This window comes from Varanus komodoensis, unplaced genomic scaffold (genome assembly GCF_004798865.1).
Source record: "Varanus komodoensis strain SLA01 unplaced genomic scaffold, ASM479886v1 scaffold4, whole genome shotgun sequence".
In the NCBI taxonomy this organism is placed as follows: Eukaryota; Metazoa; Chordata; class Lepidosauria; order Squamata; family Varanidae; genus Varanus; species Varanus komodoensis.
The window spans coordinates 32,932,555-32,948,802 of NW_025335941.1; the positions used below are offsets into that span (position 1 = coordinate 32,932,555).

Sequence of the window (16,248 nt, forward strand, 5' to 3'; positions counted from 1 at the left end):
AAGCTGAAGCAGGCTGAAATGAAATAAATGGCGCGGATACTATGAAAGGCAGATCTTTCGGGCTGCAACTCAGGATGGCAGAGAACCAGCCCAGCAGGAGACTTTACTTTCACTTCAAAATCCACTTAAATAGGATTAGACTTTTGTGCTAGAAACAAGCAGTCAGTGCACTTTAGCAGGAAGTAATGCTCAATCAGTTACTGCCAGATTTATAGAAAGGAAAATGAACGCAACCCTAAATGCAGAGACTAGGAGCGCCCCCTTCCCAGTGGGCAGAGGCCAGTGAGCAAGCAGGCAGCACTATCTACTGCTTTTCTTCTTGCCACCACCAGTGTCAGGACCTGAATGGAAGGCAGATGTACAGGCAGGTTGCTAAGGTGAAGAGGAGGAGCAACTCTGGAGGACTCTTGCAATGGTCCCCACTAGAGCGCAGGCTGTCAGCAGGGGCCCAGCAATGCCTACCTTTGACGTGAACACTGCTAGGGGGCAATATAACCCACAATACAATGTCTAGCTGGGGCAAAACACTCAATGAAGATAAATTTTATGAGATATTCTTCCTTGTGTAGGATGATATATCAGAACCAAGCAATGCTAGCATCTTGTAGCTACAGCAACAGAGGTAGTTACCATGCTTCTGCTAGCCTCCTGAGGGTTTTCACTAATGAGGAATGGCAAACCTGAAAGGACCTACCTTATAGGCCTGTTTTCCCCAACCTTCAGATGTTTGGACTACAACAACCATTAGCCCAGCCAACAGGGCCAATGGTCAGGCCTGATGCAGTGCAAAACATCTGTAGGGCATCAAGTTAGGGAACACAGCTATAGGATATCTAATTTCTTCAGTATACTGTCTGCTACTGATGTCAATTTTATATTGACGTCATAATCCAGAAAACATCTTTTCCAGCTGAACGTGAAATTACTATTGCTCCATCTCGGGCTGCATATGACTTTGTGAGGCTATTCAGGCTCTGCAAACAGCTTTGCATGTCTGCAGAAAGCACAGTATTGCACTGAAGGTGTCTCTCTCTCCCTCTCCCTCTTTTTCTCTCCCTGTATAGAATCAACAAATAGGCACAGTGTCCTCTTTAAAAGTGCAACCCTAATAGTGGGCTCGGCCAAGAGCAACACAAAAGCCTGCTCTGGAAAAGAAAGGAAAAAGCAATTATCCATGTCATTTATTCTACTGATGGATCAATGTGGGAAACAGAAGCAGTATTAAAGCTAAATCAGTCATTTCAGATTAAGTTCATGCCCGGCATTTCTGTCTGAGGCAAAGGACTCAATCCATATGATTAATAAAATTAAAAACTATTTTTGTCACTCTGAAATAATGAAAAATTCTGTGGGGCTGAATGTTAGTGGGTAGGATGGCCGGCCAACTCAGATTACTCAGGCAAATATGAAAGGAAAACGATGCGGCCAGCATTTGGCAGTATAAGGGGCGTGGGGAAGAAAGGCCATCCCGTTGGCTGAAATCCTGGGCACACTTATGCGACCTTGAGCACAGGGGATATTTCAGTATGAATTCAGTGGAAATAACTTCTGAGTAGATATACATAGATTCAGGTTGCTCTTTTCAAATCCCATGTCCACACACTTCAAAGTAATTACAATGAATTTGGTGCATTTAACTACATTATCATTAAAATTAATATTTAATTATACTTCTAACATGGCACATGCATGAAAAATCCAAAAGAAAGGAAATAAATGTCATTCTACAGCAACAAAGAGATTTCCATTGACCTTACTACTTTGCCAATTATTGCTCCAATGAATAAAATCATTGTATTTGCCCAGACCATAAATTATCTGTTGATTTCCCATTCTTTACTGTATGCTTTCACATAGCTTATCCATCCCTGCTATTTCCAAACATTCAGCCAGCCATTCACACACTGTAGTTGAATGTGTCTTCTTCTGGTTTCCAGCCCCTATCATTTGGGCTGCCAGTAATATATTTATAATCAATTTCTTTTCAATAACTGTTAATGGATTAAACTTCTAAGAAAATAAGCATGCATAGGATCCAGTTGTTGTTCCATTTTTTGACAATGTGTGACTATTTGATGTACAGTGTTCTTTCAAAATGCAACCAAAGCAAACAGTACGGCAAGAGTGCATGCCTTACACCAACCTTTATACGAAAGAGCCAAGTTGGAATCCCAGCTGAATCTGGTTTCTCCTGGGGACTCCAGCATCGTGCCCATGAGCGCCAATACACATGAGCCTCTCCTCATGCCTGCAGCTCACTTCTGCTCCTGATATGTATTTTATTTCTTAAGTCTTTGTTGTGTTCTTAATTGGCGGGACCTGTTTTTTGAGAGGCCATGCCCACCATGGCAGGCATTTCGTGAAAGTGGATTCCCTGTCATGGTCATCACTTTGTCTCTTGATGTACCCTCAGAATTCTGCATGTGTGCACTGCTCCCCAAAACTTGGGACTCCCACTTAAAAGCTTTTGGAAGCCAGATGTTCCTAACCCTCCAGTTTCAGTTGCTTGCCTGGTATTATACGAAGAGAGTTTGTTAAGCACCTGGCAAGGAGCACTTCATGATGGCTGGGAAGCTTGGGAAACCAGACATCGTGCAGGTTTGTTCCAAGTGAGAGTGCCATAACAGCACAATACTCTGGGCTACACCCAGGAAACAGCTACATTTGACAAGCTGCTCAAAACAAATGAATCCTGTGCAGGATACAATTTATATTTGAGGAACGTAGGAATGCGCCCAGTCCTGGCCCTGCCTGCTGCTGAGAGCCAGTACCAGCTCCCTGAGGCCAGCCTTGCTTCAGATAGCCCTGCCTAGGATACCATCCTTCCAATAAACAGAGTTCTTGTCAGGCTGAGAGCCTTGATGGCAAAATAGATATCAGATCTCCAGAAGACTTTGCTCTTCCTTTTCTCTTTCAGTAGACTCTTCTGCCAACTGCTTTCTTTCCTCTCTGTTGTTGTTCCTGAAGCTTCTTGGAGCCCTTCATGAGCAAAGTTACAGGCGGGATCATTTCCAGGATGGCAGTCACTCTGCTGGAGGCCATCACCGTGACTCTCTGCTGCTTCAAAGGTAGGGATGGGTGGACACTGCTCAGAGGAACTCCCTGCAGCTGGACCAAGCCCACTGACAAGAGCCCACGCAATTGTTCCCTCTTCTTGCCATTACAAGCTGGTTGTTCAGCCACCTGTCCCTCTGACCCACCCAATGGTGGTGCTGAGGAGAAGGAGCAACAGTTGCCATGATGCATCTGATCACTGGCTCTCTGCCTAGCACACAGCAGGTTGCAATGATAAGAAAGATGATGGGGGTCAACAGAAATACTGTGGTGACATTTCTGTGAAGGGTGGACTCCCTGGGGGAAGGGGTCCAAGGAGAGCTTCTTGTCCAAGGGCCCTCAGAAGCAAAGGCCACAGCCTGGCTGGGGCTGCTTTTATGCGCCCATGTTGTGAGCTCCTGTCAATGCCATACTGATTTCACATGCACATCCAGGGTTTATCTGGCTGTCACTATAAGGCTGAACTTACACCAGAACTGTGGTCCTGAACTGACTTTTATAACAGGAACTTCAGCCATCTTGAAGTTCCAGTCCATAGTACTACAGTTGGCCATGCCCCCTTCCCATAGCCCCACTCTTTCCCCCTAAATACCAATGTTTGGTTTTGTGTAGTGTTTCTCCCATTCTGAAAGCTTGAAATGCCTTTGCATGGGCTTAGTCACTGGATGAAAGAGTTTTAAGCTAAAATAGAGTGGTATTTTTGGCATTTTGTACCTGTCCCTTTTGCCTTTGGGCCATCCCCTTTTTATCAGCCCAGTCTTCCCCTGGAATGAAGCACTCAATAGCTTTTCTGAAATGGAATCTTGTCCTTGGAGTGAAACAGGCTCTGCACCTTTCAGTAGGTGAAGCCACGCTTGCTGCCTCATTTAGCAGGAATTATTGAGTTCTGCACACTGGCCAGACCTTATTTGTCCAACCAAAAAAGCCAACCTTATTTGTCCACAGAAGCCCTGCATTTCTTATTTATGCGGACCATGTTTCTAAGCACATGCAGTAGCTTGTGCTTCCTCTCAGTCACAGGGTGTCTTACACGTACGACTGAGCAAGCACCGTCAGCTCCTTGCTTCCTTGGATTTAAGGGAATGTCCTTAGATTAAAGGACATGGACTCCAGGCAGGATCAGTTCTGCATATACTTCTTATGAGCTACTTTCATTTTAAACAATAGCACAATCTGCTGGTAGAGCATTTATCCCTCTCCTCCATGCTTCTTATCTACAAGGAAGAACAGAGTGGAGCCATGTGGGTGACTGATCTGCCCAACTGCAATCTGCGAAGGGCTGCCATCTCTTCCATTTTTAGTGTTGGGAGTCAGAGATAGCGGCAGTTGGGACCCAGCAGAGCTAACATCAGTTTAGCTTTCTAGTCAGTAAGTTCCCCAAAGCACAGAGCTGCATACTGTATGTACTGACTATATCCATTTGCTGAATTTTGATGATTTTAGAAACAGCAGTAGAGCCATGCAGGTTGAGAGGGCAGAAAGTGTCATCACTCACCTCTGGTCCAAGTTTGCAATACATCTGAGATTAATGTTGCTAAGTGAAGCATCTTAATCAGCCCTGCCTTATGTATTCAATTGTTCATTGTTTACTTTATTGACTGCCTCACAAAATACATTTATTTATCTGTTGTACAGTGGAAAATAAAATAAAATCCCCCTACAAACAATAAAAACATAAATCTTATAAATATGCCAACACAGCATGAAATATCATACAACTACAAAACCTCAAATGACCATCAAGTAAAAGAGTTAAAAACAAATTGCAGCTTTTAAATCCATACAGGAATAATCCTATGGATCCCAGACAGTGTCTGAGGAGTCATAGAAAAGCTCAGATTCCCAGTCTCAGAATGAATGAAGATGGTGCTTTGGCCTGGTGCTGGGACTGAGAGCTCTGAGCTCTTCCTTGACCTTTTGCAGCTGGTGTGGAAGGAAAAGTGTTGCCTGCTCTTCATATCAGGAAAGTGATTCTGGAGAGGGGAACTTCATCCCGAGAGAAGGTCACTACCTTCCTAGTGGGAAATGCATCCTATCTACTAGAAAAGCATCCTATGAAGCCCTCCTCCAAGTGTCCCTGCCAAATAAGGTAAAAGGTAGGTGACTAAAAGAGGGAGGGCCTTTTCAGTGGTGGTCCCTTGTTTGTGGAACAATCTCCCCAGAGATTGTCATCTATATGATGATATTTCCAGCAGCAGGTGAAGACTTTTTAATTATTATTTCCCTAGAGATTTTAGGGACTGCTTTAAGTGCTATGCGTATTTTTAGTGAGGTTAATTTTAATCTGGTTTTACGTGCTGAGATCATTTTATTCTGTGCTTCTGGTTTTAATATGGATTTATTTTGGGCTATTTTATTTTTATTCTTGTTTTACTGTTTGCATTTATATTTTAATATATTGTACAGTGTTCGGAGAAGTCTCATTATTGGGTGGTTGAAAAGTACAAAAACAAATAATAAATCTTAACCAAAGCCTTCAGGAACAGAAAAGGCCTAGCTTAACACTTCAAAGATAGCAGTATAAGAATCATGTTTGACCCCTTGGGGTGGAAGACACACCTGAATAAGTCCTCTTTCTATTTGCTGCCCTCCATATCTCAGAATAAGGTGGCACTTGAAGAAGGGTCATCTCATTCTGAAGATCTTGAGGTAGATAGGAAGAGCATGGCTTGCTGGGTATGGCAACAAATTTGGATGGGATTGGGCAGATTCATGGGGAAGGAGGCTATCAGTGGCTACTATTTTTGATGGGTATGTGCTACCTCCAGGTGCTTGGGAACTTGGACAGGAGAGGCCTGTTGTACGTTGCTCGTGAGATCATGCGCGTTGCTGGTTTTCCACTGTGTGAATGGAACACTGGACTAGATGGACCATTCGTCTCATCCGGCATGGCTTTTCTATGCTCCTATGGACAATGCTGGAAGTTGCATCTCGAGGCAGCCAATGTGGAGGGCTGGTGTAGGTGTGGCGTGTTTGCAGTGTCCCATGGGTGCTTGCGTGGTGCTTAGAAGTCAATCGTGTCTTGCTAAATGTCCTCTGGTTGCATAGTTTCCCCTTCTCATTGAAAAATTGGTAATGAAATTTGTTAGTCATCGGTTTGGTTGGTATGGGTCAACATTCCAAATGGGCATAACTTCATGGGAGAGCCCATGATGCCCTACACAGCCATTATCTCTTACATAGTAAATGTTACAAGGTAGTGGTAAACCAGCAAAAATACCAAGCCAATTCTGCCAGTAGGAATTGTGGATTGATTTATTTTCTAGATGTCTGGGATTTTTCCCAGGGCACAGATAAAAAAGGCATTTACTATTAGCACATTATGGATGATGTTAGAATCTGATGTCTCACAAGAGAGTTCACTTCATGGATTTTGGGGAAATTTAACACAATTAAAGGGTCAATATTCACAATAAGTCCAACTGAATATATATTCCAGGCAAAGAAGGATAACATTCCCGAAAAAAGGCTCATCACCCACTGCATTGACTCAAGGTATACAATTTAAGCAGACAAGAGTCCAGAGTTCACAGGTGTTCACAGGTGTGAAATCTAGGCCTGTAGTGGTCAGCTCAGCTTCATTACCAAATTTGACAAATGGAATGCTTTTTAAAAGCAAATGAGATGATGACAGAATTACATGCATATTCCACCTTTTCCCCTCTTGCAAAAAACCAAAGGCAGCTTACATGCCTCTACCTTCTCTTTATTTTATCCTCAAAACAACACTGTGAGAAAGGTTAAGCTGACCGTCAGTGACTGGCCCAAAATCACCCAGTGAGCTTCATGGCCAAGTAGAGAGTAGACCCCAAATCTCTTGAGTCCCACTCCAACCATTCTAACCATTCTCATCATTATTTCATACTACCCAAGAGCTGAAGCTCTTTGTGCTGTTTACATTACACTACACTGGTGTTGTTTGTTTAATATCGTAGTCTTTCAGGAAATGTCAAGTGTTGCATTGTGTAGCTGTGTGTCAGTGCACAACAGAAATGCACGCATGCACAAAGACAAGAGAGGCAGCGAGAGAACATACTGCACTCTCTGGCCTGCTGTTTTACAGTGAGAAATTCTGGCAGCTGTGAAGCATTATGCTGTCAGTGCCCTGTGTCCAAAGTCACATATCCCAGAGGCATTTATTTCGTCACTAGTATTCCAGTTACAGTAATTGCATCTACAGCAGCAGTCCAGCTCAGCTCCTGGCAAGCAGTTACAGCAGAAGGTCCATCAGAGAAGCTTGCAATCAGACCATCAGACTGATCAAATGTGTTGCTCGGTCCTTTTATTGCTTAATTGTTGCTGCATATTCTTCAAAAACAAACAAACAAACATAATAAAGACAATAAGGGGAAAAGATGTCCTCTTATCAGCATTAGACCAATTTAAATAAGTCAGAATTACAACCTAATCTTCTGAATATTTGCTTGAAATGAAGTCCCACTGTATTTAATGGGGCTTGTTGCCAACTAAATGTGCACAGCCTTGCCTTTGATTTAATAGCCCAGTCGTCACTCCATCTACTCAGAGATATATGCCATTTATTTCAATGGGAAGTTGTCTCCAAGTAAATATGCTTAGAGTCACAGCCTGAAGCTAATGGAAGACAACAAAGGAAGCACTTAACTGTGCTATCGCACACACACCAGGGGGGAATCAATCCTCAACATGTCCAAATGTTGCACATTTTCACAGCCAGAACTCTCCCCACTCCCTCCATACACACGCTTTTCCCTGAATCTTTTCATCCTTAAAATTCCTCCAGGCAGCCCAGCTGCACAGGTGGTCTAGCCATCAACAGGAATGATTTTTGCACTCCACCTCTAGCTGCTGTTGCTGCTGCTGCTCTTTTGAGTCCGTTTTCAACCTGAGGCACAAAGAACTCTCCTTTACCTGGCAAGCGATGTCATAATTTAGTGCTAAATGAAGTTGAAGTATGCCTACTGTGGGGTGCAGGGTGTAAATGGGTCTTGTGCTTTTACCGGTGCAATTTTGTTCAGGTGGTTGAGTGCATATTAGCACTTTAACCCTTTGAGAAGATGCTGGTGATTTTAAATGACTGTGTGCCAGACAGAAATCTGACAGGTGCAGTTTCCTCCCACTCCCAGCTGCAAAGGAGTATTCCCAATGGACCAGAAAATAATCTGACCGGGCCTCCATTTGAGGTTTTGACAGCAGTTTAATGGGCAGAGATCAGCAGGTAGAGCCTGACACAGCATGGAGCCCGCTAACATCTTTACATCATTAAGAGTGGCCTTCCCCAGCCTGGCACCTCAATTGGACTACAACTCATACTCTCCCCACTAGAATCTAATGAGGATGATGAAAGTTGCAGTCAAGCACGTCTGGGGGATACAGATTGGAAAGGCTGTCCAGAGTTTGCTGAAGTACTGCTATAGTGGCCTGCCGAAAGAGTGGCAATTTGAGCGTCGAGAGGTAAGAGGAGTTTCGAATAGGGAAACTAGGTATCTGCAGAAAATCAAAGGCAGAGACCAAAGGAGGCAGTTTTGTCACATAAACAAGGTTTTTCTCATGCGTTCACCATTCCTCACTCGCAGAGGTTTGTGGGAGCCTTCCAGGACCTGTGCTTTCCAAGCAATCTCAAAGGGCTTCCCTTCCCTATTTCATTTCTCTTCATTTTGGGGAACAGTGGAATGAAATGGAATGTAGTTGCACAATTCCACGGTGCCACAGTGAAGTTATATAAAAGAACATATAAAAGAAAAAGAAAAATATCTGGAGCGGGGCAGGGAGAATGTGTGTAGAAGATCCAATTTGAATTCCACCAAGAATCTGGAAGCAGAAGCCATGGTAAAGCAGCATGTTAAAAACTTTGTCTAAAAAAGCCCTTTCAGACGGTGGGAGCTACCCTATGTCAGGTCAAACAATCTGGGCACCCAACTGGCATTGGCCTTCCATGGCAATGTTTCCTCTCTTGGGGCCTTCCAGTGGTATTGGTCTACAATTTCCATAATCCTATGCAGCCTCTGTGTGTGTGTGTGTGTGGGGGGGGGGGTATGGGAATTATAGCCCAGAATATCAGGAAAGTACCAGGTTGGAGAAGGCTACTCTGCACAACTCTAGCACATCACCTGCTGCCACCTGAGCTTTTAACCTGGTCCTTCGGGGGCAAAGCCTATGATCCATTGCTGAACAATGGCTTCTTCTTGAGTTACCTGTGCCAGGTCTCTGGAAGAGAAAAGAACAGCCTTACCAGCAAAGAACACGATGCATTTCCCTGAGACAGCTGATTTCAGACTCAGAAACAATTTCCTTCCTCCAACCCCTATGGGTGTCCGTCATTAACAATTTTAAGAGTGGAAGCCATATTAGCCCATTGCAACAAAAGCAACATTTTTGTGGCATAAGACAAGACATTTTCATTATGGCATAAACTTTAGTAGACCACTACAATAGGTTCAGCAAACATGGGATAACAGTTAATGCACTTGAAGTGTGCAGTAGCCCATGAAAGCTTATGCCATAAGACATGCTGTTAAGAATCTGTGTGTGGGGAAGGAACTTTTGCTTTCAGTTATAAAAATATTAAAGTTGGCAGTTCAGGTGACTTTCTCCAGAGGACTCATGCCCGTGCTTCACCCTTAGCAGGAGGTACGCAGGGGGAAGTACAAACCATACAAGTGTCTTGCAGTTCTTACCATATACATGCCACCTTCTTGTTGCTGGGTGCATTAGGACTTCTTTGAAATAACACTAAAAATATTTGTGCAAATGTTACTCTTGACCTCACCCTCAAGTGCCATGGAGCAAATTTTGTCTTACCAGAATTGAGCTTGACAACAATGGCAAGTTTAAACAGGAACTTTATTTGCTATTAACGGTCTGCTTCTTGGCATCAGTAAAATTCAGGTAATGTAAAGTAGGTAACAGTGAAACCAAAGCCAGGACTTCTACTGGACATGTATTAACAATTTAAAGTTCCATCCTATGTATATTTAGCTAGAAAAAAGTCTTCTGGGGATAACATGAAAGGGAATGCGCCTTTAGAGAGACAGCCTGTGTTCTCCAGGCAATGCTCCAACTTCAGAAGAAGTCTGACCTCAGACTTCTCACAGTGGGCATGGGAAGCACTGCACTGGCTGCGTCTCTGATATCAGGTGACCACAGATGAGAAGAAACGGAGGTGCTCCAGTAGTAGAAGAAAGGAGGCCAGAGTGTGAGTAATCCCAAGCCTTCTCCAGCCTCTTTTTCATCTCCTCTGAAGTGCCCTCGCTAGATGGACTGAAAAACCCATGTAGTGAAAAGACAGGCGGTAGGAGGGCAGGTAGCTGAATCCCCTACTGCTCCTCCTACCTGGCCACTTCTGTGGATAAACCCAGGGGGCAGAGGCTGAGAGTTAGACAACCCACAAATATCCCAAAAACAAACCAAGGGTGTTTAAGTGTTGTCTAACCCTCAAACAATCCCTGCCACCTAGGCTTGCCTGACATGACTGGGCACAGGCAAGTCGGACGCCCTACGAAAATAGTGCTTGTCCCAAGTACCACAGTGCTTGTGTTATGGTGGGTTGCCATGCTGTATGCATCAGGCCAATACATACTTATCACTATCCAACAAGAGCAAGTGCAGGACCAAATAATGTCAGTCATGACACCAAGAATCCATTCACCTGCTCATCTTGCAGTATGAAGGATGCCCTCATTTATTAGCAATGCCTTTCTGCATTCTGTGTGGGACAAACAGGCTAGTCTTTGTACTAAAGAATAGAGGGATCATGAACTATACTCCTCTATAGAAATAATGTGTACAGAAGTTGTTGTGGTCAAACCATGAACCCAACTCATTAGCTGAAACCAAAACTAGATGCAGTGACCACTTTGAAGGAGCTGAGCGGTTGTTGGTCTCACTCTGGCTGATGGAGAGGTCTGCACTGCCTCTCCTCTTCTGTGAGATGGAATTCTGGGTTCCATACCAAACCTCTGCACTTCCAGGGTGTGCTAATTAATGGAAGTAGCTTTGGCCCTTTCTTATAATGCTTTAACTTTAAGCAGGTAAGTGTGAGAATCAGTGCGAGATCATTCATCACACCACCCTCGGAGTTACTTTACCCCTCCATTTTCCTAAGAATTTTGCTTTGTGTGTACATGCATATGAGCACTTGTGCTGTACAGCCCCAGATAAAAGTAAGTCCTCTGAAGCATAAAAAGAAAGTCCTCTGATTTACAGTGTACTTTGCAGGGAAGGTAAACAGAGTTGGGTGAAGTTCAAGCATTTTCTTATTTCTATCACACACTATTTAGGTTTTTTATTTGGATATTTCTATTCTGCCCTTCAATGAATTGTCAGGCTGGATTGCACAGCCAGTGGCTTACAAGCAGGAGTAAACCTGGGCAGCTCCAATTAAAAGAATCATGAAGCAGGTGATAGTAAGGATTCTTCCCGAAGACCCCTGGGAACTACTGCCAGCCACAGAGGACAATACTGGGCTAGAAACTGACACACAAATGGCAATTGAATAAGTATAAGACAACTTCACCTGGCAATTTCATCACAGGTGTTTTTGTCTGTTTGTTTTTAAGAACATTTTTTATCAATTATGTTTCTTCAATCGATACTCTCTATAGTTCTGTTGTGCACAGTTGCTGCATTCTGTGCCAGACATGACAGAAATGTATTGATTTCTCTATAATTGTGTGTATTTATATACTTGTATAGATAAGCCTTTTACCCACACCGTGGTGGAAGACTTTCACAGTGTGAATAAAGGGCTTTTAACGTTCTTCAGAATGGCCATTATGGGAGATCAAAAGAGTGTAATTCATAAAACATACTCAGAAGATACACCCATTGAAACCCCAACTGGAAAGTCAGATATTTGTTAGAGAATTAAGTTGCAAGTACTCATGATTTCATTCCCAGTATCATCATGTAAGGCACAATCATTGCATACTTATGTAAATGTGTGAGTTAAATCCCACTGAATGCCTGTGTTTCAGGTAGGTGTACACAGGCTATTAGGTGTTTTTAAAATGTTGCTTGATTAAATTTTAAAATCACTCCTGAGTTAAAGCTCATCAAAAGGTTTGATTCTATTATCTGAGGCCTGAATTGTGATAAAGGGTTTTTATCACCTTATGGGTTAATTTATTCATTTATAATTAGCTTACCTAGTACCATGGTGTTTGTATTATCAGCAATAACTGTACTGTGAAGAACTACGGCTAATAATATGACTGCCATTGTCAGTACTTTCTAAGTTTTATTTTTTTCTGACTTCCCTGTTTGCCATTCTTCAAGGCGATGCCCCTTACAACATGTGTGGCTGCAACTGTTATACTCCATGCATCTGATGAAGTGGGCTATAATCTGCAAGACCTTTTCCCGGACTTTTTTTTAATCTTTAAGTTTTCACAAGACTCTTCCTTTTTTGTTGCAACAGACTAACATGGGCACCCTCTGGAGATGGCTTTTAATGGACGAAAAAATGATCAGAGTACAACTTAATTTCAGAGTGAAATAAACCAACCCTTTAAAAACAATGCAATCCGCACTTACCATTTTTTCTGTCTGCTTAAAATTAAGTAGTGACAACAGCCACATACGGCTGATACTTCCAAAAACAACTGAAAGCAATCGCAATACGAGTGATGCAGGATGGCAAGGGCATCAGGCAGTTGCTTTTGTGCCAGTGTTTTTGAGAACACCTCCTTCCTTAGGCAGACCTTATCTCTGCACCCGGTGGATTAATATATGCTGAGGGTGCCAGGCTTGATTCCTGACATCTCTAGGGAGGGCTGGGGAACTTCTGAACTGAAATCCATGGAAGCTGCTGCTAGTCTGCATTGACAGTACTGTGCTAGGGCAACCTCCTCTCATCTGGCTTACTCTGGAGCCCCGAGATCTCCAGTTCCTCCTGTGCAGAATTCTGTTTCCTTCCTTCTCTGGATTCCTTACAGATGGTGAACAGAAGGCTCTGCCATTACTGGAAAATTAGTCAAACCATATATTCCAGAAATAGGCAGTCTGGTATTATTATTATTATTACATTACATGCATATCTCTCCTTTTTTCTTTCAAGATCCATCACTAGAAGCCCTTCAGAAAACTCCCAGCTCATTAATTTTCTTGGCTTTCTCTTGAGTTGTGTTTTATGGGGCTAGTGATGATTTTGGCAGCACTTTTAATGGTTTTCATATTTTGGCGGTGAGCTGTGCCTGTTATCTTCCCTGGCTTTCATTCATGCTGATGTTACTGTTGAATTGTTCTTATCTTGTGTGCCCCTCCAACAGTTTATAACCCTAAGAGGCAGCCCCAAATCTTTTAATTTAAATGCAAATTCATAAATTAACAGGCACAACCACAGCAAGCCTTGCAAGACAGTATTTTAAAAAGTGCATGGACTTGACCAATGCAAGAGAGCCAAAACATGCCAGCACAGACTGAGTTGTCGATGGCACCAAGCAGCAGCTCACACCCAGCAATCTTAAGAGCATTGTTCACTGCTGCGTCTTTGACTCTATCTGGCACGTAGTTTATTGTGGCTTTACCTGCATAGCCCTGCTGCGACAGGAATGCTTTCTTTCCAGGATGAACTTACCTTCAGAACCCTATGCGGTAGTGATAATACATGACAGCTGGCTCACCAAAGACTAGCTGCTGTTTTTCTTGTAGATTGCTTGTAAGCGTTTTTATCCCCTGAATTTCAGATGGAGTTATGAACATAAGCTTTTTTTTTTGAGCTTTTATTGCAACAGAATTACAGAGACTTATGAAAGAGGAGTCAAAGGATATTGGGTCATCTAATCTATTGGGGCTGCCTACAGTGTGGGCGGCAGCCTTAAGTGAGCTGTGAAAGCTTCCTTCTCTCTCCATCTCTTTGTGTGTGCGCATGAGTGCGTGTGTGTGCATGTGTGCACATATTCAAATAGCATAGTAGGAAGACTTCGGTGGTAACTGTTCTCCAAGAAGTCATTATTTTTTTGCTTTTGTAAAGATCTATGATTCCTGCCTCTGGGACTTCTGACCTTTTTAGTACATCACCGCCATGTCTTCTGGGATGCATTGACCAGACACATTTTATCACCTGGGAGCAGGCCCCATCTCAAGATGAAAAGCATTTTCATATGTGGGACTTAAATGGCTTTTGAGCCTTTGAAAGTTTGATCATTTGTATGAACATCTGATTGTTGTTGATGCGGAACAGAAAGCAGGGAAAAGGGCATTTGTAATTCAAATGAACATTCTGGCTAATACAGCTTGAACAGTGACATGACAAAGTGACTGAAGCAAGAACTGCTTTAGGCCTGTGTGAAATGCCCTAACTCTAAACCATGGTCAATCCACTGGAAAAAGGAACTAAACTTTGTTGGGATTATATTTACCATAATATCAAAGCTTAAGGACAAAGCAAAGAAGTCTGGAAGAATATCTGTGGATTAAAAAGCTATTCAGGTAATAAATCTGTGAACTTATATGTTTGATATCCATGTCTATTAGAATACTCATTAGAACTAAAGCAAAAATTATTTGTGGGACATAATTTTGAATAGACATGCTTAGGCTTGTTCTGGAAAGTTAATGATTATTGGAAACTTGGCACAATCATCATTTGTGTACATCTTAGATAATAATCCTTGTATAATAAATGGATCAGTTTGAGGTTCAGCCAAGAATGAGAAATACTGTCACCTGATCAAGGAACAACACATTGTTCTGTGAGCAAAGGAACAGAAAAAGGCCACACAGGTGCAAAATGAAACAAGAGCAAAGTATCTTCTGCTTTTATGAAATGGCAGTCAAATGGTATGTCAATTTTTTTTAGAACAATTAGGAAACCAAGAAAATGGGCAAAGAATTAATATCTCTCCTCTAGAAAGTAGCTGGAGACATGGGAAGTGTTGAAAATAGGAAGAGCATGGAGAACTCTCTGTTCAACACTTAAAATTGAGAGGTTTGCATTGCTAAGGAGGAGACTTCCTCTGCTTTGGTGCACTTTTTTTTTTTTTTTTGCTGCTTTACTCCTTTTACTAATGCTTTTCAACTTATGACAGCAATTGCACACACATCAGTCTGTATGCAGTCTCCACTTCGCCTTTGACACCTGTAAGAGACAAAGAAATTGACTAGACGAGACTACCGATATAGCCTTCATGAACATAGTTAGGCAATTTTTCAGGGTCCAGAACTATAAAAATTGGATGAAAATTGGCTCAAAAAAGAAAACAAAAGATGGCAAATGAGAAGGGGTAAGAATTGGAGGAAGGATGGCTTCTAGTGCAAAGAATACTGGGATCCAAGTCAGACCCAGCTGGAGATGGAGGGGAGAAAGATGAGGAGAACAACCCAGAGTAAACTCAATCATCTGTTGGGCATACCATGGGTTAATCAGAAAATAACTGACACACCTAGTTTATTTCACAGAGTAGCTTCACATGAGGTGTGAACCATGGATCCCTGGATGTGCGAATCAGCCTATTCAATCAGCAGTTGCTATGGATGAGTAAGGACGGATTACCGCTGCTTCCTACAAGAATAACTCTCTTGAAATTGTTTTTTTTTTAATCTTCTAAATGTTAAAGAGACCAGAGACTGTTTTTCCTTAGTCATTAATTTATATGTATGCAAGTTAAAAAAAACCCAGTATAATTTAAACCTCTCACCACCGTGTGGAAGACTGAGCATGTGAACTTTGTGCCAGCCTGCTCAGGCTGCTGTGCAGGTGTTCACAGTTCCTGGACAGCAATAGATGGCTCCTGTTAACCTTCACCCTGCACCAGTCTGAAACCTAGCATTAGTTGCAGGAAGGGTTATTTTTGACCCCAGATAAAAGTGGCTCAGGCAAGGCAAATGCTGCATATGAAAAGGCTTTTGTCTGACTGGATGTTTCTCCCAGGCAGTTTGAATCAGCATGAGAATGGCTTTCAGATTTCATCTAGTACAGGTAATTTAAGACTTAATCTTTCCTGCAGTGATGCATAACAATAACATCCACATAACAATGATTGGCCTAGTGACCTTCAATCTACATATCAATAGATCAGCCTACAAACTTCAAATCAGCATAAAACAGGTTTCCCTCAATGGATTATAATTCTGCTTGCTGGAGACTATAGTTCAAATTCTTGGCTTTCAAACAAAACGAAAAATCTAGGATCATTACCTTCTCTTGTGCCTTACTTTGGCGTTCTTTGTTTAGGGTTTGAAAGTATGCCACAAGGCTATTATGCATATTTTGGG

At 42.5% G+C, this 16,248-nt stretch overlaps 1 protein-coding gene across 6 annotated transcripts in view; it reads left to right on the plus strand.

Moving 5' to 3' along the window:
• Positions 1-16,248, plus strand: part of IFT57 (intraflagellar transport 57) — a 72,325-nt gene that overhangs the window by 37,771 nt on the left and 18,306 nt on the right. The window contains exons 11-13 of one of the 6 annotated variants that reach the window (XM_044441706.1): positions 2,918-3,068; positions 4,978-5,143; positions 14,006-14,178. In XM_044441706.1, the coding sequence (XP_044297641.1) occupies positions 2,918-3,068; positions 4,978-5,143; positions 14,006-14,035 (347 nt within the window). In that variant the 3' untranslated portion in view covers positions 14,036-14,178. Of the gene's footprint in view, positions 1-2,917; positions 3,069-4,977; positions 5,151-8,358; positions 8,381-12,309; positions 12,548-14,005; positions 14,786-16,248 lie in introns of those variants that run through there. The other 5 variants (XM_044441707.1, XM_044441709.1, XM_044441710.1 and 2 more) reach the window with 5 other exon arrangements.